Consider the following 26,576-nt stretch of genomic DNA (forward strand, 5'->3'; position numbering starts at 1 on the left):
TGGGGTTCATCATATACCCTCAAAATGAAACTTGTACTCTTTAACTGAGAAAGAGAAGAGCAGCCCCTAACACCTAGGACCTGGCCTGGTGCTCACAACTGGGACATTGGTATTGTCCCACTGAGCACAATTTCACAGTACATCAACATCAGACAAGGCCACAACATCAGACAAGGCTACTCCGACCAGGATGGGCCACGGCAAAACCAGGTGCACTCCATTATCATGCCTGAAGACAGACAAAAAAACGAACATTGTCAAAACCACAAAATGACCAACTAGTCACTCATTCTGGCCAATATGAGTGCATACTGTTCTTTTATCAAATACAGTTTGTTTTCGTGTTTTTGTTGCTTTTCTTTTTCTTTTTTAGACGGAGGCTCGCTCTGTCGCCAGGCTGGACTGCAGTGGCATGATCTCGGCTCACTGCAACCTCCACCTCCCAGGTTCAAGCTATTCTCCTGCCTCAGCCTCCCAAGTAGCTGGGACTACAGGCACGTGCCACCACGCCCAGCTAATTTTTTTTTACATTTTTAGTAGAGGTGGGATTTCACCATGTGTCCAGGATGGTCTTGATCTCCTGACCTCATGATCTGCCCTCCTTGGGCTCCCAAAGTGCTAGGATTACAGGCATGAGCCACCATGCCCAGCCAAATAGTTTTAAATTGGCTTCATTTTTCCTACCTCCTGCAGAAGAATTATTAAAGTGTTCAATCATAAAGTTGCCCCACTTTCAGAAAACATCATCCAATCCAGAGTGAAGCTCCACTTCCTTGAACTCTTTCCAAAATCACTGAGTGCAAGCCCAAATCCTATCAATCATTCCTTCTACCCCCTTCCTACTGAGATGCCCCCATGGTATATGTATGTCTACCGGGCCTCACTCCCTCACCCAGGCTGGAGTGCAGTGGCACAATCATAGCTCACCAAAGCCCCAACCTCCCAGGCTCAGGTGATTCTCCCACCCCAGCCTCCCGAGTAGCTGGAACTACAGGCACGCACCACCATGCCTGGCTAATTGTTTTGTCATTTTTGTAGAGATGGGGTTTTGCCATGTTGACCAGGGTGGTCTCAACCTCCTGAGCTCAAGCGATCCTCCCGCCTCGGCCTTCCAAAGTGCTGGGATTACAGGCATGAGCCACTATGCCTGACCCTTCCTTTCAGTGAATCTATAAATCAGAATGTGCTCTACCACATGGTGGTCTGTTGCTGAAGTATGTTGACATGCCTAAATACTCCTCATGATACACATTGATAGACTAGCACATAATGCATAGATTTGTGTACAATGCAGCTTGGGATTGAAAGAGCACAAGAACTTGACCAGCCTCAGGTTTGAATCCCAACTCTTCCTTTTCCTCCTCCTACTTTTCTAAAAAACAAACAAACAAAAAAAAGGTTTGAGTCAGTTACTTGAATTTTCTACCCCTTAATTCTAATATTCTAATATCACAGGTTTGTTATGAAGATTAAATGAGATCACAGATGCAGAATTTTCTAGATAGAATATTGCCAGATTCTAAGCTGATGCTCAAGGACTAGGTGTTTCTTTCCTTGATCCCTTCTTGTTTGAGTCAGCTCCCTCCCTCCTTCTCTCTCTCTCTCTCTTTCTCTTCTTTTTCTTTCTTTCTTTCTTCCTTTCTTCCTTTCTTTTCTTTCTTTTCTTTCTTTCTTTCTTTCCTGGAATCTCACTCTGTTACCCAGGCTAGAGTGCAATGGCATGATCTCGGCTCACTGCAACCTCCGACTCCTGAGTTTCAGTGATTCTCATGCCTCAGCCTCTTGAGTAGCTGGGATTACAGGCATGCACCACCATGCCTGGCTAATTTTTGTATTTTTAGTAGATACAAGGTTTCACTATGTTGGTCAGGCTGGTCTCGAACTCCTGACCTCGTGATCTGCCTGCCTCATCTCCCAAAGTGCCGGGATCACAGGCGTGAACCACCACACCCAGCTGAGTCAACTTCTTCTAATAAGGCATTTTATCCAACTGCCATACTCCAGCAATACATTTTAACCAACCAAACCTGAGGATCTTTAGAAATTGTACATCAAAATCTCCAGTTTACTCGACTTCCTATTGTCTGTGCCATAACTCACTGATATATAGAGCCCAATGAGAAACGAGTACTAACGTATTTTATTCATTCTAAGATATACAGCCTTTTAACCAACATTTTAATGAGGCATCTTAAAAGAAAGATTTGGGGATGCAAATTGGGATGTGCCTTATAATCAGTGGCATGTCATGGTTTAACTGGCAGCTTTGTTTCTTTCCTTGTGGAACAAAATATTCACAAATTTTACATCAATAACATCTTAGATTCAATAAAATATGCCATCTATTTTTAAACTATTGGATATTTTTTATTGTTTCACCTTTTCACCATTGTGGTATTTAGGGTTATTGTCTGTGTCTTGTTTCAATTCTGACCCTAAAGTTCTAAAATCAAATGTAAACTCAAAAAGTAAATTTTTTAAGTATTTGGACTGAAAACCTGTAAGTTACAATCAGAGTCCAAGTCATGGTTAGTAGGGATATTTATATAAGATGAGCTCTGACACAGACCCAAAAATAAGTTGATATAACAAATGGAAATTGCTGCACAATTGATACTATCATGTAATGGTGTTAAAATAATGATAAAAATAATCCGAACAAGTTCTGTGGAGCTTTTGTTCTATTTGACTTTAAGTGGAACATAATCTTCAGAACAAGAGGACAACAAAATAATGCTTTGCTAAGAGGATAAAAGAATATGACCTAAGTCTATTAGTAATATAACACTCTATGAATGCACTCAAGTTAATAGCATCTTTTAGCAATAGATACTTTTTCAATTACAGTAATGCAAAGAAATAAATAGACTAAGTGAGAGAAAAATGGTCAGAGACACATGAATTGAACTAGTTGTTTGGCTGGTTGGTTTTTTATAACCGACTCGGGAAGGCAAAAAAGTCTCCAACAATCTCTTGATGAGACGTTGATTTGAGTTTTCATATTCTGGATCTACTTAATCTTCATAGGAATGCAATATTTTGTTACCCCATCTTTGAAGACGGTTTGAAACTCTTGGTAATTGTAGTGAGTTGTGTGACATCTTTCTCTTCCTGATCAATTTTGTGGTGTTGTCTGTTATAGAAGCTCTATTACATAAGGGTTTGCTAACTAGATGTGATGCTACAATTTCTTGCAATGTAATTCCCCTGGGGGTATTTCCTTCCTGTCCTTTACTGAGTTCTAAATGACCCCCCTTTCACTGATTTTGAGTTGCACACAAGAGTGGATTGCAAATGCTGCTCTTTTGGAGTATCTGTGTAGAAATGCTGTTTTATTTCTGCTTTAAGGGATTTAAAATTTTCATTACCCTTATTTAAAGTGGTACTTTGGCTACTTTTGTAAAGAATGTGGTGTTGTGAGAGCAAATAACTGAAATGGATAGGCCAGACTCTTATCTTCATGGACCCTCACAAATGGAAAAGTAAAGATATGGATATGGAAGGAGAAAGTGGTCAGGAAAATTGCCATAAATAACAGAGCAATGATATTGGGCTACATGTGGCACAAGTTTTGTTGTGTTTTAAAAAGGATAAATATGGTTCCCTTTAAGAGAATGTAGAAGCAGCTCTTCCTGCTGTGAACCTCTTCCTTGGGCGTCGTCCCAGCAGGTTGCATGGAGTAAGAAGTGGCCCAGGTTATTACTGTGATTGAGAGCATTCCTCCAGCACATTTTCTTTCTCCACATTCTCACGCCTCCCCCTTGACTTTTGTGGGATAGGATTTAAGAGTCTACTGCAAATTTCTGATGCAAGTTAGGAGTTGTGGGTGCATTCCTGCTTTTAGTACTGCCAAATAAAAAAGAAAGGAAGGGAGGAAGAAGGAAGGAATGAAAAAGACAGAAAGGAAACAAGACAGGGAGAAGGGAAGGAGAAAAGGATGGAGGAAGGAAGAGAGCGAGGAAGAAAAAGGAGAAATGGAAAGAATTATAAACTCAAACCCAGTGCTTCTTGCACTTTACCATGGGCATTGTGCATCACCTGGGGGCTGTGTTATAATGTAGATTCTGATTTGGTGGGTCTGAGACCTGGCTGGACTGGGGCCCGAGCATCTGCCTTTCTCACAAGGTCCCAGGGGATGCCAATGCTGCTGGCCCAGGGGTCACACCTTGATTATGGAGACCCTAAATTAAGAATGCAGCTGCTCTTAGCTCATTATTAACATTATTTTAAAGACGATTGTGGGGGTGCTTATTTCTTAGGAATTTGGTCAAGTTTTCCTGGGGAAAAAATGCGGCACAGGAAAAGGATGTCTCTGGTGGGACCCACTCTTTCCCTCTCCCTACTGCTCTGCCATTTCCCCTCCTCCACCCACCATACTGGGAACCTAGAGTGCTCTGGGGCCAGGTTCCATTAGATGCAGAGGAAAATATCTAAAAACTGCAATTTGTATCATGATATTGGTGATTTATTGTGGTCTGTATTTTTGAAATATTTGCATTTAATGTATAATGTAGTGTAGTCTTGAAGTCATATGGAATTGGATTCAGATTGCAACTCTATTACTCACTAACTGTGACCATAGGTGAGTTGTAGGTGTCTAAACCTTAGTTTCCACATCTGCAAAACGGGAATGATGGTCCTGATTACACAGACCTTCTGTGAAGATTTAATGAGAAAACAGATATAAAATACTGAGTATAGTGGCTGGCACATGGAAAGTATTGAGTCGATGGCAGCTATTATAAAATGTTTGAGCAGTAGAGAAACCTAATTGGCTAAAGACGTGATCCTGCCATCAATGAGAAAGCCCTGATACTCTCATCTCTCTGCTGCTTCCCCATTGTGCGAAGAGGCAGTGAGTTAATTTCTATTTATTTAGACAGTTTATACAGTTTTGCTTCCTGTATAAATGAATGGAATAATCACAAACACCTAATAGGGTTATTGTAAGAGTTGATTAAATAATATATACAAAGTCATTAGTGTATGACCTGGCACATATAAATATGTATATATGAAGGAAATTATATTTTTGTCTCTTAAAAATAAGGATTGAGGGAAGAAAGGAATTCTTTATTCAAAAGAATTTTGAATAAAGAGGAGTGTTGGCCACTCATTCCTGTGCCTAGAAGAATAAAAGCAGTGAGCATGCTGTGATTCCTCAAATCCTACCTTGCTGACACGAAACACATGAAACTCCCAAATACTCCAAACAGACCAGGGTCCATCTACCATGAAACAGTCACTGGTCAAAAGGAAAGTGAAAAAGAAAGCATGATGCTGTGAGTTTTTCATTACGCTGAAATTCTTCATTTTTAAGGATTGTCTTGAGATTGAGAACACATCCTTTGGGGTGGGAAAGGGGCATTAAAATGTTGTTTGATCATGATAGTGAGAGGTGAAGCCACTGGGCTTCTCGGTTGGGTGGGGACTTGGAGAACTTTTCTGTCTAGCTAAAGGTTTGTAAATGCACCAATCAGCACTCTGTAAAAATGCACCAATCAGCGCTCTGTGTCTAGCTAAAGGTTTGTAAATGCACCAATCAGCACTCTGTAAAAACGGACCAATCAGCACTCTGTAAAATGGACCAATCAGTGCTCTGTAAAATGGACCAATCAGTAGGATGTGGGCGGGGCCCAATAAGGTCATAAAAGCTGACCACCTGCACCAGCAGCCGCCAGGGGGCGCGATACTGTCCAAGGTTGTGGAGCCTGTGTTGTTGTTGTTATTCCCAGTAAATCCTGGCTGCTGGTCACTTTATGGGTTTGCAGTACCTTTATGAGCTGTAACACTCACAGCAAAGGTCTGCAGCTTCACTTACGAAGTTAGCGAGACCACGAACACAGTGGGAGAAAAAAAAAAACAACTCTGGACGCGCCACCTTTAAGAAGTTTTAACATAGGGAAGGTCAGCAGCTGTGTTCCTGAAGCCAGTGAGACCAGAATCCCACCAGAAGGAAGAAACTCAGGACACATCTGAACAGCTGAAGGAACAAACCTCCAGACACACCATCTTTAAGAACTGTAACACTCACCATCAGGGTCTGCAGCTTAATTTTTGAAGTCATCGAGACCAAGAACCTACAGGAAGGAACCAATTCCAGACACAGTAGCACATGACAATTAAAATTTTTTTCTTGGAAAAATTAAATTTCAAGATTCGTATTCCTATTGACCCAATTGTTAATGTTCTCCTTTAATTTGACTGCCTTGTTCAATCTCAAAATCTGGGGAAGTCCATGGTCTGTGGTGATCTAATCACCTGCCCTTTGCAGTCACAAATGCAGCTACTGCTGATGAAGAACCACTGTTTTCTGTGTTGAAGGTCTCTGAGGTCTTGTACCACAGAAGTGACTGCACCCAGAGGCCATCATTTTCAATTGAAATAATGGTTTATTCTGTTGTAACTCATGCTTAAATCATATTCTGCATGACAGATGAGTAGCCTCCTTGCTGCTGAAGAGTTGTGCAGAGTTCAGACCTCTGGAAGGCATCTGGGGTCTTGGAGGAGAAGAGGGGAATGAGATATCACCGTCGTTCTCACGATAACTTTGGTCTGAGCCAAGAGTGTGGACTCGTGTCACCACAACACAGTAATCTCTGGTCCATCCCCATCTCCTTTTCAGGCTTCAGTTTCCAGTATCCATGTGGGACCACTTGGCTAACAGTCTCAGTGAGTAAAAACAGTTTAAAATCTCATAAGAAGGTGTCAGATGGGGAAAGATGGGGAAGTCCTGTAGGTCTGTAAGGCTGCAAAGAGAGCCTTGCAGGTTTTAGAACACAAATCAGAATGTTTTAGAAGTGGACTGGAGGATGGGATCTTGCAGAAAGAACTGCAGCGTTCTCTGGCCTCGCCATTTCCACACCACAGTACTGTAATGCAGGTGTCAGGTATGAAAACATGGACTAGCTCTCCTAACTTCGCCCACATCTCCTCATTCTCAAAACGCTCCCCTCTCTCTCTCTTTCCACCTAAGCTAGTCCCACAATTTCAAAGAGTATTTAACAGCTTTGGCCATTTTTCAGGCATATTTAAAACAGCTCTTGGTAATTCTTGCCTGTTTTACTATGGGTAGACAAACTGAAAACAATTTAAAAGTAGGCCAATCACACTGCCTTGAAGAATCTAGATCTTGTTCCCTTGTTGTCAAGCTCCCCAGTGATTTGGCGGCCAGCCAGGAGAGAAAAATCTGTGGTGGTGGTAGTGAAAGCGAAACACTGTTGCAAAGGTAGATCTACAGCTGAAGAAAGGCAGGTGACACCTTTTAAATGCTTCCTTTTTTGAAGAATTCATACCCTGTCTCTCTATTATCAGCATAGATAATGAATTAGAAAACCAAATTTTATCATAATTTCCCACCAAATGACATGTTTAGGAGGTCATTCATAATGACCTGTAATAGACATGTTAATGATTTGTGGGTTTGATTTCTGGTTGGGGAAAAATGCCATGTTTAAATTTCTCTGTAAATATAAGCATTCTTAAGAATTTGCACTAATTTGGGCCGGGCACAGTGACTTATGCCTGTAATCCCAGCACTTTGGTAGGCTGAGGCAGGCAGGTTACCCGAGGTTAGGAGTTCGAGACCGGGCACAGTGACTTATGCCTGTAATCCCAGCACTGTGGTTGGCTGAGGCAGGCAGGTTACCCGAGGTTAGGAGTTCGAGACCAGCCTGGCCAATATGGCAAAACCCCGTCTCTACTAAAAATACAAACGTTAACCGGGCGTAGTGGTGCGTGCCTATAATTCCAGCTACTCAGGAGGCTGAGACAGGAGAATCACTTGAACCCAGGAGGTGGAGGTTGCAGTGAGCCGAGATCAAGCCCCTGCACCCTGGCCTGGGCAACAGAGCGAGACTCTATCTGAAGAAAAAAAGAAAAAGAATTTGCACTGATTTAGAAAAGCGACTTTCTTGAAGCGGTTTTAGGTGTAGGGACAATTTTCAAAATTTGAAGATCTTTCTGAGGTTTCTTGAAGGAAAACTAGTAATCCCAAATGGTATGGAAACCGAGTCAGCGGAATCGGCAGCGAGCTGTGGGGAGGGCCCCTTTCACGGGCAGGTGACGGCTGCAGTCTCACAGAGCCCGGCAGCCAGCAGAATGCCATGGCTGGGATTTAATGCCTTGTGGTCACCATCCTGAATTTCTTCAGAATTTGTCTGTGAATTTGTGTTTTATAAGTAAACTCCAGTGGGACATCTGAGCGTGTAGGAGGATGGAGGGGGCTTAGAGTTTCCTCACCTGCCCAGGACAGGACGGGCTCCGGCTGCCCACTGTCTGTCCCTGGTGACCCTGGAAGCCTGAGTGTGGCTGTCACGTGCTCCGCTCTGCCCTTCTCAGGGGGCTTGGGCTCAAGTGAGGGGAAGGTCATATGCTCAGCATGCGACTCATCAAGGGTCTTCCTGCTCAACCCCAATCCAGGTCTCCAACACATCCCAACCAGAAGGTTGCAATCCCTTGGGTTCGCCCATCTGCAGTAAGGTGGGGTGGTGCCCTGGGGAAGGAGAGATTGATTTCCCAGCCCCAGGCCAGGACCTGCGTTTTTATTTTGCACTGATCCCCACAAATTATTTAACCCCGTTGGCACAGGTTGAGCAAGGACGAAGAGGGAAAGAGGCTGCTTAGATGGGCATGAAAGCCACATGTGTGACTGCACCGTCTGTGGATTCCAGAGCCCAACTGTCAGTTGCAAGGAGACTCTGTCCAGGGATGGAGCGCAGTGTTGAGGGTGACCTTGTCAGAGGAAGTGTGCATTTCCTAGGAGAACTGTTTTGAAATGAGCAAGACTTCTTAAACTTAAAAAGGCATATTTTAAAAATTAGACACACTATTTTTGGATGCTCTAAAATCTGTGTCTGAATTCTTTCCACTAATTTTGACGCATACTTCCATCATTTTAAGAATGTGAACTCATTGTGCTGTACCTCAACACCACCATACACACATACATATGGAGATACATAAATGTGTACATACATATGAAGGCCTGGAGCTGGCCTGTGGGAGATACAAAATGAGTTAGAGACTTTTCCCTGAAAGAACTTACACTCTTGTAGAAAGAGTAGTACTCAAGGGATAATCTCTACCCCCAAAGTTCTCTAACTGCCTAAAGTATGTCATGGAATTTTGCTAAGATACTTTTGATGACTATCTCCTTTATTCATGTCTCTCTGAGAAAAAGTATTTACAGAAATTGAGACCTTTATTGACCTGGATATCGCAGGAGTTTAGCTCTGCTTTTATTAGGCAGATGTGAAAACAAATGATAAAAAAAAATTGTTGGAAGAAGATTGAGGGATATTTAGTAAATTTTGAGGAAGAAAAGGTCATTAAAGTCTTCTATAACAGACTAAATCTACATATTAAAAAATGAAGTAATTATTGAGGAATTTTGGCAGATACTACAAAAACATCTTCAGTCCAAATAAGAGATTTGTAGGATTTCTTTTTGTACTTTATCTAAATGTCCCAGATCTCCCTTTGGCTTTTCATGTATAGATGCAGCCTTAAAATAAAGATTTAGAACCACTTAGGACCTAGACCCTTCACCCAAAGAAAGGTGGACTTCCCTCTGCTGGAGCCAGATAAGTCACTCACTAAAAGAATAAAGAAATGCATTTTTCGTATTAATGTAATCAGACAGTCTTGGTTCTCCAGGCCTCAATAGGTGAATTTACAAGTACCTGACAATGTAATTTGCAAAAACGTACAAACCCTTATGTGGATTAATGAATGTTTGATTTCCGAGCATGGCTTGTAGAATCAGCCTTGGAGTCTCAGATTCTACTGAGGGCCCGTACAGTGTTCTGTATGTAAATACCTGTGTGGTCAGTATCATAAAGAAATTCTAACTGGCAATAAAAAGAGGCAAACAGTGGCAGTAGCTCAGCAGAGATTTTTATGGACACCTCCACCCCCTCCTTGGCATTTAGTAATCTTGAAAAAGTTGAAAGAAAGAGAAGTTTAATTTAGAGGGGACTTTTGCTCTGCTTAGCTGGGGTTCACACGCCCAGCATGAAATAATAATGCATCCAACTGTCCATCTTAGAATAAGTAACCTCTGTGTCACCTCCTTCACTGGTGGAAACTGCAAACAGTGGGTGAGAAAGGTGTGACTACCAGAAAAAGCTGAGGGATCTCTGTGACCTTCAGGTGATTATGTTTATGCTAATGCAGAGAGCACAGAAACCCAAACTCTCTATCCGAAGAACCCCATTCATACAAAATGCATTGGTCATTAACCAGGGAATCTTAAGCACTGTACTTTGGAGGGATCGCTGATGCATGGGAGGAAGTGGAGCTGCTTTGCCTGGGATGAGCAATTTATATTTGCAATTCTGTTTCTTTCTCAATCTGCCCTGGCCATCATATCCTCTTTGCAAAGGGTAAGGCTCCAGAAAGGAGTATATACTCTCGGGGTTAAAAATAGTGTATTCGTTTCTTAAAATGACTTACTTGGAAGAGTCAACTCCAAAAAGAGGGAACAATTCAAAACTCTGTGCAAGAGTGAACATCTGTTTTACTTTCAGTGTCACTAAGAGATGCTGAGCCAGGTTTCCCTTGGTGAATGAAAATCTGTTGTACCAAATTAAAAAAAAAAAATTGCAAAACAAAAATGAACTTGCTATGAGGAGTGCGACGACAGTCATTGGTGATCGTTGTTCAGGGACTCAGCTTAAGCTGTGTGGAGAGAGTGGAGTGTGGGAGGCTCGGTCCTCAGGAGGGCACTGAAGAAAGGAATGTCGTGCTCAGGCGGTCACCCCTTTCAGCTCTGTGGGTCACAGTCCCTCCACAGCAGAGGGATCTGCAGGCAACCCTGTGGGTTTCGGATGTGAGATCAACCCTGGGACCAATGGTATTGAGTGAACAAATGCCCTCTGACAACCAGGTCTTATGACAATGAATAAGTTGTATCCAAGTGTACCATCCAATCTCCTAATCAGTATTTTGATGTCTTCACCATTTATAACCTATCCTTTCCATAATAGATTCAAATCAGGGATTCTTGTATTTGCAGATAATTAACTCCTGTTATATGGCTATTTTAAATTTTATATTATGATCCCTTTAAAATCAGTTATCATACTTTTAAAATTATTTGTGAACAAATCATAATTACAAAACAGATGTATCTGAGATGATTCCACCCCTTGCTAAGCTAGAAGTCAATCAGGATTATGATAAAAGAATGGTGTGGATAAAGAAGCTTGGAAGGCCAAAGGGATTACACTAGCTGCAGACCCATCGGCCATTCAGAAAACAGATTGCATATGGCAGTCTCAGCACAAAGGAGATTCAGCCTTCCCTAGGTAACATACAAGCCACTGTTGGCTCCCTGTGGTCTTCAGTCACAGGTAGAGTTTCATAAAACATTCACGTGAGCTACCCTTTAGATGCTCTGTCAGTGGCCTCATGAGGAATATCAACCTCTGTGTTCAGGAAGCTCCACAAATGATTTACAGGCCTGGGTGAGAACCACTGGTATAAGCCATGGTCTGTGTGAAAATTTGGAAACTGTGCCACTATGTTTGTGCCATATTTCGTGATTATGCTACATGGACTAAAGGAAGCACTGTATATGTAAACATCTTGCTTTGTAAGCTCTTCAGAACCCAATCATTTAGTTCAGCTCCAAACATTCATCCAGTGGTACCAAGGACTGAGTTAGGGTCAGTGCACAGTGGCCACCTTTAGCCAGTGTGCAAGAGAATGTGAACTGCACAGAAAGGGACAGAGGGGCAGGAATATGAATTGAGTTGGCTTGGGGCAGGTCGCTATTATAGACACATTAAATAATATTAAATATTATTAGATTAAATACAGCTTAGGCTGGACATTGTGGCTCATGCCTAAAATCCCAGCACTTTGGGAGGCCAATGCAGGAGGACCACTTGAGGTCGAGAGTTCAAGACCAGTATGGGCAATGCAGTGAGATTATTTCTGTACCAAAAAAAAAAAAAAAGAAATTAGTTGAGTGTAGTGGCTTCTTCTGTAGTCTCAGCTACTCAGAAGGCTGAAGTAGGAGGATTTCTTGAGCCCAGGAGATCAAGGCTGCAGTGAGCAATGATCACACCACTGCACTCTAGCCGGGGCAACAGAGTGAGATACTGTCTCTCAAAAAGAGAAATTAAATTTTTTTATTAAATAACAATAATCAAGAGAAATAGCACTTATGTGGCAAGCATGCACTGTTTCAAGAAAGTTACATACATATTAGCTCATTTAATCTTCACAACAGCAGTGCTGTGAGAGCGGTACTATTATTATCCCTGACTTTTACAAGGTGATGCATGAAGTTGGAAAACAAGCCAGAGTTCACATTCTCAGTTAAGTGGTAGTGCTAAATTTAAACCCAGGCAGAGTTTAATTTTTTTTTAAGAGTTCTTGGTTTTAACCCTTACACCAAACGGCTTTTAATATCTAAATTGGAATTGAGGTAGAATTTGCCAATACGCTAAAAATTTAAAGATATCTCAAAGGTTTATGTTAAACAACAGTGAGTAGTCAAGTGGATGCCAGTACCTATCTTAAAGGAATTATATCACTGCTGAACTAAAAGCCAGACCTCTATTTCTACTGAAAAAGAAATGTGAATGAAATGACAGCATAAACTGATGAACCAGCAGCACAGCCTATGTCCCGTAGAGCTCGTAGTTGCTGCCTCAAAAGCATAGACTGCTAACTTCAGAACAGACTTTAGAGAGCTTTCCTGGAATTCCTTGGTCTCAGAGATGTAACATGTTTCCTAGGCTCCTGGTCAGGAGAAACCCACCCAACCCATTCAAGTTTGTGTTTTCATATCTGTGCTCATGAAAATATCCAACGTCAAATTCTCTGCAAATGTTCAGCTAAGTGTTGCTTCAAATCTCTCTGAAACCCTTAGCCAACATCATTTATTCATTCTGACTTCCTGATTCCCCCTCTGGCTCTGAGAAAGCGCCTGATTCCAGAATTGCCTTCTAGACAGACGGATTAGTTTATGGTCCTACAAGGTTATGCGTGATACATGTGTTTGGGGAAAATGGAGATGCACATTAAGAAGAAACATTACTTTTGGATCCAGGCAGGAGAGCATACATAATCTCCTCTAGAGCCTGTGAAAGACTTCATTTTACACATGAAATTGTGTGGAATTGCCCTGGACTGCACTGAACGTGGTTTTTGAGAATTAACCAGCCTCAGAACAAGCTGCTGGGCACCAGCTAGGCCTCAAAGCAACAAAGAATAAATGTAAGCAAATGTAATCTGTGTAAAGTTGAGGGGAACAAACGCACAATCTTGTTGACACAGTGCCTGTGTGAGACCGATCCTAAACATTACGATGGCGCGCATTAGAAACAGAGTCAAAAAGTGGGCTTAGTATGCATGAAAGAAACATGAGACAGAAGGGCTTGGCATGGTATAGAAATTTTTTAGAATGAAGGTATTCATTTTTTAATTGCTTAAAAGGGCTTTTCTATTTTTCTGCGCATTGTAAAAACTCTCTTTTCATAGTCTGGTATAAAAACCCATGCCTGGCAAGTATGGGAAAACAACCAAATTTTTTAAAAATTGTGCACTTTTAGCCATTTGAGTGTTTACCTAATCTGAATATTTGACCAAAAACATCACTTTGAAACCTCATAAGCTCTTTGAAGTACGTAAATTTCTGCCGAGAATTTTAGGGCAAAATGGGACTTGGGTATATAAGAAAGAACAGAGATTTGAAAGGTTTGCGCTGCACAGGCCATCTCCCAGCTTAAAATGCCGTGCTTTTAAGCATAATAGGTAAATCACATATAAAAAATTTAGAAGAAAGGTCTTCTGTACATTCTGAGGAAATGATTGGCATCTTATGATGGGTCATCTTATCCTTGTTATTAAATGACAGCAATCATTAAAATGCCAAACATATTTTGACAGAATTCACTTTATAAAATGTCAGCAAGTCTGTGTTTTTATTAGTTTGTTCCAAATCAATTTAGAAATTTCAATAGAATGCTTGTAAGTATTCCCCAAGCAATGTCCATTCCTGACTTTCTGCACAAAAATATTACAAATTAATCAGATTTTCAGATTTCCGCATAATGGCTTTGCACATTTATTGCTTAATCCTATTATAAAATGCTGTTATGATTGACACATCGTGGTGGAGATAGAAGTCAATTGAATAATATGTAGCAGTCAATTTTATTTGTAGCTTAATGTGCTGAAGTATTTTTCCCTGTTTCCATTATTTATAAGTCTGTCCCTTTGGAGAATATATAGGAGAATTTGTTTTAAATGAGCCAATAATACCTTCTTTAAAATTTATAAGTGTGACAGAGTCATATCTTTTTTTCTGGGTTGTCCATGGCATGCCGGTAAACAGGGTTTGAATTGTCTTCCGCTTGTTATTCATAGGACAAACATCAGGAAAGAGGATCTTGTTAAGGTTTGCTTGGAATTGGATTTCAACCACCCATTAGAAAACTCCAAGGAAACAAAGCTACCAAGTAGAAATTCTCAAAAATTGCCACTGGTTTTATTTGTTTGTTTGTGTATTTATTGTTTCTACCACTATCTTACCTGCTACAGTTTGTCCTGAAACAAAACACAGAAGCACACACAGAGAAATGACCATGTTAAAAGAGCTTGAAGGATTTGCTCTTGGGTGGAATTTCATTTTTTCTGCCTTGCCATCCAGTAGGATTCCAGTAAAGGAAGCAAGCTGTGTTCTGTGCTTAGCATGGTGGAGCTCCCTGGAGCTATTGTGGGACTCCTAGTGTTTCAGTTAGCACCTGGGACACTTGCTTAGGGAGAGCCATATTCTTTTTAGGACATTGTGTAAGGTGATATGGAAAAAGGCTTTGTTTTCAGGAAGGCGATGTCATAAGATTCAGTGTTCAAAGAGTATGGAAGAAGGGCTTAGGAGTATGGAGGAGATGGGGAAAGCCATATTAGGGGAAAATATTGATGGACTTGGTCATATCTGAGATCACACTTCGTTTAATTTTAGGATACTAGATTAGCTGTGGCTCGCTTGTACTTAAAGGGTGTAGTTTCCCACACATATGGCACACTGGCGTACTCTATGCAAACTGACTGTGCTACATTCCCTGCTGTTCTGTTCTTCTGCCTCTTGATGAACTTGGCCATCCTGAATGTCTCTCATCATTATTTATGCAGTTGATAAGTGATTTGAGCACTGGAGATATTGATAAACCACTCTTGTCATATCATCTATGCCTTAACGTTATGTGACATCATAGGAAAATGGGGTCGTGTGCAGTTCCCAGGCTGGGTCATATATTAAGGGAGCATTTCTTTTTTGAATTCCAGGGGCCAGAGGAAACCCGGCACTATCAGACCCAGGCACTCCTGACCAGCACCAGGCCAGTCAGACCCACCCACCATTTCCAGTTGGGCCACAGGTCAGTATCTCTCAACTGCTTTCCATTAGGCTGCATTTAGGATGGTTTAACCATATAAATAATCAAATAAATAATAATGAGTTAAGTCCAATTAACTCCAACAGAGTAAAGATGGTAATAAATTTTCGTATGAAAAGCTGTATAACTACATTGTTTATTAAATACCATCAAGAAAATATGCGTTTGCAAAGCTATTCTCTCTTCTTAAAGGAAAGGTTGGCTTTAATCATGTGGAAACACTTTTTTTTTTTAACTTAAAACCCACTACAGTTGTGCTGTTGGTTACCATGCAGTTTTCTGGAAAGTAAAACTTTAATGACTGGAGTGTGAAGAAAATTAAGTTATTTCAACCTTACTATAGCCATTTTTGAAATACAAGATGTGATTTAATATAAAAGAGTTAATGCAATTTTAATGCAAGTTCAGCTTATTGGGTTTGACAATATTGTACATCACACATAGCTCTTGCATTAATAAAGAAATACAATCATTATTTTTTAAAGTCCAATATTTGTTTTTTGGCAGCCTGATGTGGGCTATATGGAGATGTAGAACACAATTATAAAAGGCTGGGCTTTTTTTTTTTGCCTTTTTACCTCTATCATTTAGTGTGAAGCTTTCAGAGTTCATCTTGCTTTTATGGAAAGAGAAGCTGAGACTTGGGCCTTTCTCTCCCTTTTGTTGTCATTGTTGCTCCTGGAAGTTAATGACTTTCAGCACATTGAGGGCTCACGCAAGTTTAGAGTGAGGGTTGGTCTTGACATTCTTATTCCACTAGCCACCGAGACTCCCTGTGGCCTCAGATCCCATAGTCCATCTTGGAGCACAGATCGCTCCGTGCCTGTGGACAGAAAGCCTGGGCAAATGTATGCTGGCTTATGGAAGCCTAGAGAGTTTTCCTGGGACTCTCAGGAACAGGATTTTTGGTGTCATACTCTTTATAATTTTATGCTTGTAACATCATGTGTGTGTTCGTGTAATTATGTGTGTCTGCGTGTATGCATGCCTGCACACCTGCCTGTGAACATACTGGGGGTAACACACTCTAATGCCTTCAGGTTGGGTAGGCAGCCCTACAGGCCCAGGTCAGTGAGGAGTGGTGGCCCCGTGACAAACTGGAGAGTGCATGCCCTGCCTTGAGCCCACAAATCCTATTTTTAAAATGCTGCAGGCCAAACCCCCCAAATCTGTGACCCATATATAGTCTGAAAACTACTAATTTGCCTTCCCTCTTACCATAATATCACTATTGGCAGTGATGTAACACCGGGAATCTGAGGGCCAGCATGTAATTTTGTATTCATTCCCGAAGTATATTTATTTTGCTCATTAGAATAACTGGAATTTTTTAAAAAGGGAAGCACGGTTACTTGGTGTGAATTTAGCGAAGTGCACAAATACATTAGGAACAAGGCCTGCGGGGTCTAAAGCAGCAGTTCTAAACTCAGCTGTGCAGAATCCTAGGGCTCTGCAGGGTCTTCCCCCAAAGGGTCCTGAAAGGAACACTGCAGGAATGGCCAAAGTGTGGACTTAGCCCTCTCCACACCACCCCTCATTCTTCAGATAAAGCAGCCCCACTTCTCTAAATCTGTTCTTTGTATTGGAGGGGATACAAGAAAGGGGTAAAACACGGGCTCTGGAGCAGCCTTCCTGGGCTTGAACTTGAACCCCTTCTCAACTAGACATGAGACTTGCGCAAGTTACTAGCCTCTCTGTATCTCATTGGTAGAATAACTACAGCATTCGAATAGTGTCTGGCTATTATACATTGGGCTTGGTAGTATGCTGTATTTAATTACCTATCCTTCACATAAGAGTTTTGCATTGGTTCTTGTAGAAGAACAACAGATATGGGATTATTATGTTCCACATGGCTCCCACAAGGCTGCAATGAAAGTCCTGAATCAAGGACTCTAAAATCAAATGACTCTTGGGGTCATCTGGCTTGACCAGGGCAGGAATCCCTCCCATGTCATCCTGGTGAAGAGCCCACGTGCTGCCCTCAAAACATGCCCAGCAGTTGCCTTTCCCTACCAGAGAAGGGCTGTTCCATCCATAGTGCACGTAAACATGTGTTTGTATAATATCATTTTAATTGGGCAAAGGATGTTAGAGTAAAAACAAAAGAATTATTTTCAAAGATTTTAAGTTTTATCCACATCAAATACTTTTATGTCTTATATTCTGTTTTAGATCTTGTCATTGTACATACATAACTCTACCATTTTAACAATAATCATTCAAATTTACTTAATAGTTATCCAGCTTATTTTCTATTGTATTCTCATATTACAAACATTTTCTACTTTTCTAAAGAGGTGTCATAATGATCCATTTTAATGACGATGCAATATTTTATCTAGTTTAGTACTGTAATAAACTATTTTCAATATTTACGTATTTTGAAACATAATGCAGGTTTTTATGCAGTTATCTTATTTCCTTTTGAATAATATCTTCAAGCTATATCCTAGGAATATATTCTGAGTTAAAGGGGGATAAATATTTTTGCAGCTCTTGATAATCTATTTCTAAATTGCTTTCCAAAAGGATTATGCTAGTGTACACGTCCCCCAGCCATAGATCTGCATAGTGGTGTCAATACAGACTTTCCAGCATTGAATAAATTTTCTACATTATTTTTGTTGATTTAAAAGTCAAAAGTAGTATTTCGTTGCTCTTTTTGAATCAAAAAATCCCACTGATCCCAATAAGTTCTTTCTGGAACAACAGAGAATAAATTAGCTGAGAGCTTCAAATACATGCAGACAGGATCAAATGGAAATTCACTGGAAGAACAGCGTGTAAACGTAAGTTATTACTTGTAAAGGTATTTGAGTTCCTCAGAAGAAGTCCAAACCAAATGAAAATTTCCAAAGATATCAATGAAATGCAACTTTGAAATTTTTTTCTACCAATCATTTTTTTAAATGGGATACAGCATGTTTTCTGGTACTTCTTTGGGAACTTTCTGACCCTGCTTAAACGGAAGGATGATGTTTTTAAAATCCATGCCTCGGTTCCACAGGTAAGTGAGCTAGCTTTATCTGTTTCCTTGCAGCCACTTCTGACGGCACAGCAGTTAGCTTCTGCTGTGGCCGGCGTGATGCCGGGAGGCCCCCCAGCCCTCAACCAGCCAATCCTCATCCCCTTCAACATGGCGGGACAGCTAGGAGGCCAGCAAGGACTGGTTCTTACACTGCCAACAGCGAATCTCACCAACATCCAAGGGCTGGTGGCAGCAGCTGCAGCTGGAGGCATTATGACTCTGCCGTTGCAAAATCTACAAGGTAATCCATAGTGTCCATGCGCCACGTAAGGCTCTACCAATTGGCCAGTATTCTCTGAAGCAGACAAAAAAATGTGCCTAGAATGGTGAATGTGGTTCAGAGTTGCTTCTGCCCTAAACAATATGGAAGGCTTCCGTAGGAAGCAGAATTTTCAGTTGTCTGTGAATCCTGAGCTTGCACAAGCCACTGGTTTTATCAATCCTCATTTCCTAACATTGGTATCAAAACTTTTCAGGTCTCCTGGAAGCATTTATGAGTCAATCATTGCATGACGTATCAAAAACTTTAAAGTAAAATTCCTGTGTTGTTATTTGAAGACCTGAGTTATCATCTCACTAATTCTTCAATTTAGCCATGGGTAAAGAAAAGTTAGAGTTTGCTTGTTTGTGTTTGAAGTGATTGGAACATCTCAAATACAAGATATTATTTGGAATAATTTATTAATGATTATTTTGCTCTACAAAGTATGTTTTAATTATAGCTATTAAACAAAAATTGTGTTACTTGAGCTCATATTTAGCAATGAGAAAAATAGACTTGTATGTTGAACCTTTATATTACAGGGGCATATAACAAGTCAGACTCTAATTTTACTTAGGAAGGGTAGTTGTCTTGATATTATAAAGGTTTCGACTTTTCTTTAAAAGATTTGGTAGCATTGACTGATAGGTTGATTTACAAAAGATTCTGTCAGAGGAAGAATTATTTTGGTGGAAAATGACCTGAATGTAAGTAGGATGCCTGCTAAAGAGAAAATGAATTTATTTTGGACTAGTCAAAGATGTTTGATTTCTTCATATATATAAACATTAACAATTAAATTTTTTGCAGAATGAGGGCTTGTCTGGGTAAGTTATCAGAATGGTAATTTAAAATACTTTTTTAGTTGGTCAAATGTCAGGGCTTCTTATAATTTATTGAAGAATCAGTCCATAAGACTAAGAAACAGACCAAGTAAGAACTGGTTAACTCTTGACCCAAACTTCTTTCCATGCTCTGTGTTCTGCTACCCCACCCATTGTTGCCACTTCTTGACTTCCATTTTAATGTTTAAAACAAAGTCTCTCTTGTACCATTAAATTGTGCCAAGAAACCTGCCATTCATAAATCATGCATGCCCAGGATACGCTAATGCACAAACTTTGCTTGTTTCAAATTTGAGAGTGCCTGGGAAGCCAGATCTCAAGATTAAGCAAATAAAGCAGGAATACACAAGGTGAAAGCCGTAGCAACAAAGTGTAGGGAGAGGCTTTTTAATGTAGGTGGATGATGAAATCTTAATGAAGCACAATGGGCATTATCAAAATGCAGCCTTCCATTTGGAACATTTGCACTTATGGGAATATTGAATATTATAAATAAACATAAGCTTGAAGAGCTCCTAGGCCACGAATTAATCCTGCTTGGTTAAGATGGATGCCAAAAATCAGAGTTAAAAAAAAAAAAAAAAAGTAAACTTGTTATTTCTTGATCATGGTTTAGTATTCTTAAGATACTAGTACCTGTTTTTTTAAGGGTTCAAAATTAATGATTGGTCCAATGTGGACTTCTTCCACCAAGATTTTCCCTTTTGTTTTTGTTTGTTGTAAATATCAAAGTTCAGTATTAGCTTATAGTTAGGAGTTTGGTTCTTTGGGGCACCTCTGGTTTCAGAAAAGGAATCCCAAGCTTTGTGGCCTGATGAAGTAGAGGAAACAGAAGCACTTGCTTTTCTTATCCCTGGATGCTTCTGACACAATTTCCCTCTCAGCATCATCTTCAGAAGTGGGTTGGAGTTGATGTCCAAGCTCTTGTCTGCGACACAAGCACAAGTGAACATTTCCTCCTTTGTCTTCCTCTTTGAAATTTCACTGATGTTGGAGGGAAGGTGATGAGGTTATTAGAATAAAACACCTCCCAGTTGCAAATCAGCTCGTTATAGGAAAAGCTTTCTAATTAGGCTTAACATCAAACTCCTTCCCCAATGCCTTCTGCTTTAATATCTTCGTGAATGAATCCCAAGTCCTAAATCACTGTCAGGATCCAGGAAAGTTCTACCTTCCAATTTCCTTGGGATTTTCTATTCCTTTCATATAAGTCTCAGGCAACCCAGAAAGAGGTGGTCATCCTAACGAGAAGTTCAAGGGCAATAAGGATGGTAATCAGGGAAGTCTCATGCCTCGAAAGCGCCCAAGATGAATGTCCACCACCTAAAGGGCAAAGCCAGTGGTTACCTTGCAATCAATCCACCAGCAGCCATCCCAAAGTTGATTTTCCCACCTTTAGGTGACCTACTGCACAGCCCTTGACAATCCCTAGGCAGAATCAATGGCTTATGGAGCTTCCCAGGTTATGTTGCAGAAGCAGTGGGACTCTTGGAATGATGGTGAATGACTGACAGACTGAAAGGTCGTCTGCGGGGATTCTGAGACTGAGCCAGTCTTCAAGATGACCTCAAATCTCATCCTCTCTCAAAGGTTAGGGTGAGAGTCTTGTAAATGGACTATCAGTATCGTAGAAGGAATCCTTACACGCATCCATACAGTCACCAGCGTGGGGAGAAGGCTGTTTCCTTTCCCCCGTCTCTTTCCTATACAATAAATACAGTAACCTCAGGCCAAGGCTTTTCAGAGTCTTTAAAAATGACTCTTAAGTCTGCTCGTCTATAATAAACACCCCACTTCTCCAGTGATTTTATAAAATAGATTTGGTGGGTGATTGTGAGGGGGAGGTTGCACACCTAGTCTGCACACCTAGTCTGAAGCAGAGCCTGTTACCATGTAACATGCTTGGTCATGAATAGTTCCCTTTTCCTCATTGTGAAGTGTTAAGCTTTTATTCGTGAAACAGTTCGGCCAACTGGAATTATCTCCAACCTTCCTACCCAGCCCTCCAGCGTGTCTGTTATTCTAGCTCAATAGTCACAAATTTGCTAGGATGAAAGGAAGAAAAAAAAAAGTTGCTGACATCAGTCCCTTAATGGTTTGGAATTCAGGGATAAGATTTCAAATATTTTCCTTTTTACTGAAGTGATTGAGAGCTTGTTCATTTACATCCCCTATCAAGTCACACGGAATAGCTCTCAGAGCCTCGGAGGCCGTGATTTACACATGTATTTTAATGAGCACTCATGACATGCTGTTACACTGAGAGCAGCTCTTCTCGACTCTGACAGCGGGGGTCATATCACAATCTCCTCTCAAAACATGGTCCCCAGGCCAGCGGCATCAATGTCTCCTGGGAGCTTGCTGGAAATACAGGATCTCAGGCTCTACCCGAGATGCCTGAGACCCTCCGAACAGAATCTGCATTTTTAAAAGATCCCCAGATAATCCCCATGCACATTAAAGTTTAAGAAAAGCTGATCTTAGGGAGATTATTCAAAGTTTATTAGGCAACTCCCTGCTTTCATCTGTTTGGGGTACTATAAACATGAAAACCATAGGCAGGGTGGTTTATAAACAACAGATTGTATTCCTCACAGTGCTGCAGCCTGGGAAGTCCAGGATCAAGGCAGATTCGGTTCTGGTGAGGGCCCACTTCCTGGTTCATAGATGTCTACCTGTCTTTTTACTGTGTCCTCCCACCGCAGAAGGGATGAGGGAGCTCTCAGGGTCCCTTTTATAAAGGCACTAATTTCATCTTGAGGGTTCCACCCTTATGACCTAATCTGCTGATCTGCCCCACCTGCTGATACCATCACCTTGGGGGTAAGGATTTCAACATATGAACTTGGTGGGGTGGGGGGAACACACATCCAGTCCATGGTATCCCCTAATATCACCAGCAGCCAGAATCAGAGACTCTTGTGATAATGGAGGACCCACGTGAGGCAGTGAATGTCCTCATTAATGCTCCTGCTCTCACTCACCACCGCAGGCCTCCAGATGAGAATGACTGAAAGGAGTAATGTGTGGGAACATTTCTGCTTCTGTTAGGATTTTCATATCCTCAAGACCAAGGGAAGTTCTCTTACATAATGGAAGCCCTCTTGAAGTCCTTGCTCTGAGATTTTATCCAATGAAAGTTTTGCTTTGCTGATAAAAAGACCTTATAACTCAGCAGAAAACCTGGATGTGTGGTCAGGGGATTGTTTTCTCTTTCTCTCAGATCCTTCCCAGCAAAAAAGAGATTAATGAGTCATGAGGTCTTATGGTAAGAAGACACACGGTTGTAAGGAGTTAGACATCTTGCAGGATCCTAGGAACAGCCCTGTAACCCAGCCTCATTGGAATCTGGAATGAAATTTGGGCATTAGAGCATCCAGCAAACCCACGAGGCTGCAGGCTATATCGTCCTCGCCGCTGCAGGAGGCGTGCATCTAATCCCCATGCCCAGAATGACTAATGACCCATCTCCCTGTCTTCTCCTGCTCCCTCCAGGAGGTTTCTCTACTGCATTGGTTGGCTTTTGGCTGAACCATAATTCCAGTTCACTAATGTTCCATTTTGTCTCCTCTAAGGTTAGGCATCTGTCCAATTCATGTACCTGTCAGGAACTCTCCATTTTTCTCTATCTCCATCATCTTTATCTTTATTGTTACCTCCATGTCTATCTAAAATTCTGACTATCCAAGAGAGAAATTACCGTGAGGCTGAGCCTTTTAATTTAAGCTATCTCGTGTCACTGGCCAGACTGGAGATTGACTGCCCCCAGATTGAGACGTTCATTTCTGTCTTCTCGGCTATGACGTGGGTGGGAAGTGGGAAGCGGGAAGCCAGAATGATGTGGTATGGAACATGAACAAGCAAGCTTAAGAAACATGCTGAGCCTCCCTCATCAGCAGAAGGGGTGGCAGGTAAGGCAGGCTGGACATTGGCCTTTCTGTTGGGAACAGTAAAAGCCAGTAGGATCTCCCATGAGCAAGGACTGAGACAAATTCTGAGCTCAGGAGATGCCAATGGTGAAGTTTAGGTTCTGACTATTTTGAACGATGTCCTTGGAAGCTCTGGGTGGGATTCAAACCCAGAAATGCTCTAGATAAGACCTAGAAATGACCTCCTTCTCAAAGCCCTGTGTCCCTACATGAAATAGCTGAGTTCTGTGCCCTCTCCTACCTTGCCTCGAGTGCCCCTTTCCCCTTGCAAGTACCATCCACCATCAGCTACACTGGGTGTCTCCATCCCTGTGTCCTTCATCCCATGTTTATTGGGCTTTGGCCTCTGATGACTATAAGCAAGCTCACACCTGTGAAATAAGACAAATAATGGCCATAAACTCCAAAGAAAGAAGATAACTAAGCTTGCTCTGTCACATACTCCATAAGCTCCTTGAAAAGTCAGTGTCTTCCCTTTTCATTACTTTGGAACACAGCTGCATTAAAGATGTATAGTCCTAGGGTAAAAACAGAGGTTGTTAGTTGATGTAGCAAAATAAAATCCCCTTTATGGAGCTCATGCAAATGTGTTGGATCTTTTGCTTTTTTGAAACATAGGCAGGAAATGAAGATATATACAGCCCTGACGTGAGTGACAACAGGCAGCAAAGGGGTTAATGGGACGGTAGAGCTGAGTCTACTTCTAGGACAGATGGTTCAGGTTAGTGACTTGTTCTCACAGCACAGACCAGAATGACCTACTAATCACTGTAGGCAACATAAATGGAGAATATAAATGTGCTACATAGGAGATTTATGTCAAAGTGTGAACATTCCAGTTAAGTCAAGCATAACATTTAAATTAATGACCAAAAATACATTAAAGAGTGCTGCTAAACCTGAACATGGAAAAGCAATTAGGTTCAAGGCCAGTTGAAAAATCAAGGCCAAGGATGGTTTTTCTTCCCTTTGCTCTGGCAGGAAACCTGCCCTGGTTTTCTCTGACTCCCCATATTAAAGCCTGTGGATGCTGAAGTATGTGGGAATAGTTTGGGGATTAGGGATTTCATGTGCAAGTTACATTATATTCCCTTTTGTTTGTGTTGTTGTTTTCACTGAGGTATCCTTTACATACAAGAAAATGCATGGACCTTACTTGCTTAGTTCAATGAGTTTTGATAATTGCATCCACCCGTGCAGGCTCCATCAATACAGAAAACATTTAATTATCTCTAAAAGATTCCTCTGTGTCCCTTTGCAGTCCGTCCCCTCCATCCAACCAGGTAATCTGTTTTTTTCTGTTCTAGAACTTCACATAAATGGATTCATATTATGTGTATTCTTTTGTGTCTGCGTTTTCTTGTTCGGCATAATGTTTTTGAGATTCATCCAAAACTACTGGTTGTGTAAACCAGTAGTTCCTTTCTGTTAATTTCCAAGCAGTGTTTCATCATAAAAATATGCCACATTTTGTTTATCTATGACCATTCCAACGTCCCAGTGGGCAGACATCATGGAGGTTCCTTGATTGTGGGTCTCTAGGGAAGCACCTTTGGCCACTGTTCTCCTTGGCCCTTGGCCACACCCCTGGGAGATTCTTTCCTGTCTGTTATCTTCCTTGGCCAATCTGATGAGGAAGTTGAGGAATATACCTTTCTTCGAGGAGTTTCTCAGTCCATGTATAGCTTATGGAAGCTGGAGGTCTAATGGGCTGCTTGATGTTTCCAACAGATAGGGATGTGTAGCTCCTTTGAAAATGCAGTCTCTCAGAAAAGGGAATGCTTCTGATCTTTCTGCTTCCGGTCAGTTCCCTGTGCCAAAGTTTTTTCCAAGACAGACATCTTGAATCTAATTTATTTTGCTTTTTTGTTTCCTACACACCTCTCTTTCAATTAAATCAACCTTGATGTGAGGGCACTCTGGCCTCCTTGGTGTCCTTTGCACGTACTCCTAGCCTAGGGCCTTTTGCACAGGCTGTTCTCTCTGCCTGAAGCACTCTATTCCCACCCAGAAAGAATCAAACCTTCCTTCCTCCTCCTCCCCTGCTTCAGCACTCCTGTCTCCCTTACTTGCTTTCTGCATTTTCTTTTTCCCTAACACTTAGGACCTTTTACAAAATCTCAAGAATGTTTAAGTGTTTTTCTTTATTTGGCCTTCTTGAGCATTTTGGGTGATGCCTACTGTAGCCATCGAGGGCAGGGTCAGCAGTGTTGTGATGCTTGGGCCTGTTGCTGTAGAGGAGAATCTCTGTGTATAATGTATTGCTAATATGCATCATTTATGTCTGACTCTGCCCCTAGAATGGAAGCCCTGTGACAGGCATCTTTATTTGGTTCAATAAAGTGGCCCAAGAACAAAGAAAGTGTCTGGTTTACTTGTAAAAGGTGCTGAAGTGTGAATGAGTGAATTTTAAAGACTAAGTAAGAGTCCAGTAAAGAGAAGTAAAGAGAGCATTCAATGTAGAGAAGAAGGCACGAGGAGACCAGAGTCTACAGGTTCTATCAATAGCTCTGTCTGTTCAATGAAAATTTGGAATCCAAGGTGGCAAGAAATCAGACTATACATGCAGGAAGAAGGCAACACTGAGGATTTTGTATGCCTTGATGTGTGTGAGTGTGGCCATCATAGAGCCTGAAATGTTAGAGATGAACATACTTAAAAACAATGCAATTATGCTATAATTTTTCATGGATATATGTTTGCATTTACTTATTTATGCCTGGGTAATCCCAAGAATTTGAAGCAGCTTGTGATGCAAGAAACAAGAAAGAGGTCGAGAGTAGTGGCTCATGCCTGTAATTCCAGCACTTTGGGAGGCCGAGGCAGGCCAATTACCTGAGGTCACGAGTTCAAGACCAGCCTAGCCAACATGGCAAAACCCCATCTCTACTAAAAATACAAAATTTAGCTGGACATCATGGTGGACACCTGTAGTCCCAGCTATTCAGGAGGCTAAGGCATGAGAATCGCTTGTACCTGGGAGGCAGAAGTTGCAGTAAGCTGAGATCATGCCACTGCACTCCAGCCTGGGCAACAGAGTGGGACTCTCTCTCAAAAATAAATAAATAAATAAAAACAAGAAGCGAGACAGAGCAAAAT

General features: G+C 41.3%; 1 protein-coding gene across 1 annotated transcript in view; it reads left to right on the plus strand.

Annotated features, from left to right (window-relative positions):
• LOC110742702 (POU domain, class 6, transcription factor 2-like) overlaps nucleotides 1-26,331 on the plus strand; it is a 235,358-nt gene extending 209,027 nt beyond the window's left edge. The window contains exons 3-4 of the mRNA XM_021935212.2: nucleotides 15,301-15,392; nucleotides 18,454-26,331. Of these exons, the coding sequence (XP_021790904.1) occupies nucleotides 15,301-15,392; nucleotides 18,454-18,693 (332 nt within the window). The 3' untranslated portion in view covers nucleotides 18,694-26,331. The remainder of the gene's footprint in view (nucleotides 1-15,300; nucleotides 15,393-18,453) is intronic.
• Nucleotides 26,332-26,576: the final 245 nt, after the last annotated feature.

Source organism: Papio anubis, chromosome 4 (assembly GCF_008728515.1).
Source record: "Papio anubis isolate 15944 chromosome 4, Panubis1.0, whole genome shotgun sequence".
In the NCBI taxonomy this organism is placed as follows: Eukaryota; Metazoa; Chordata; class Mammalia; order Primates; family Cercopithecidae; genus Papio; species Papio anubis.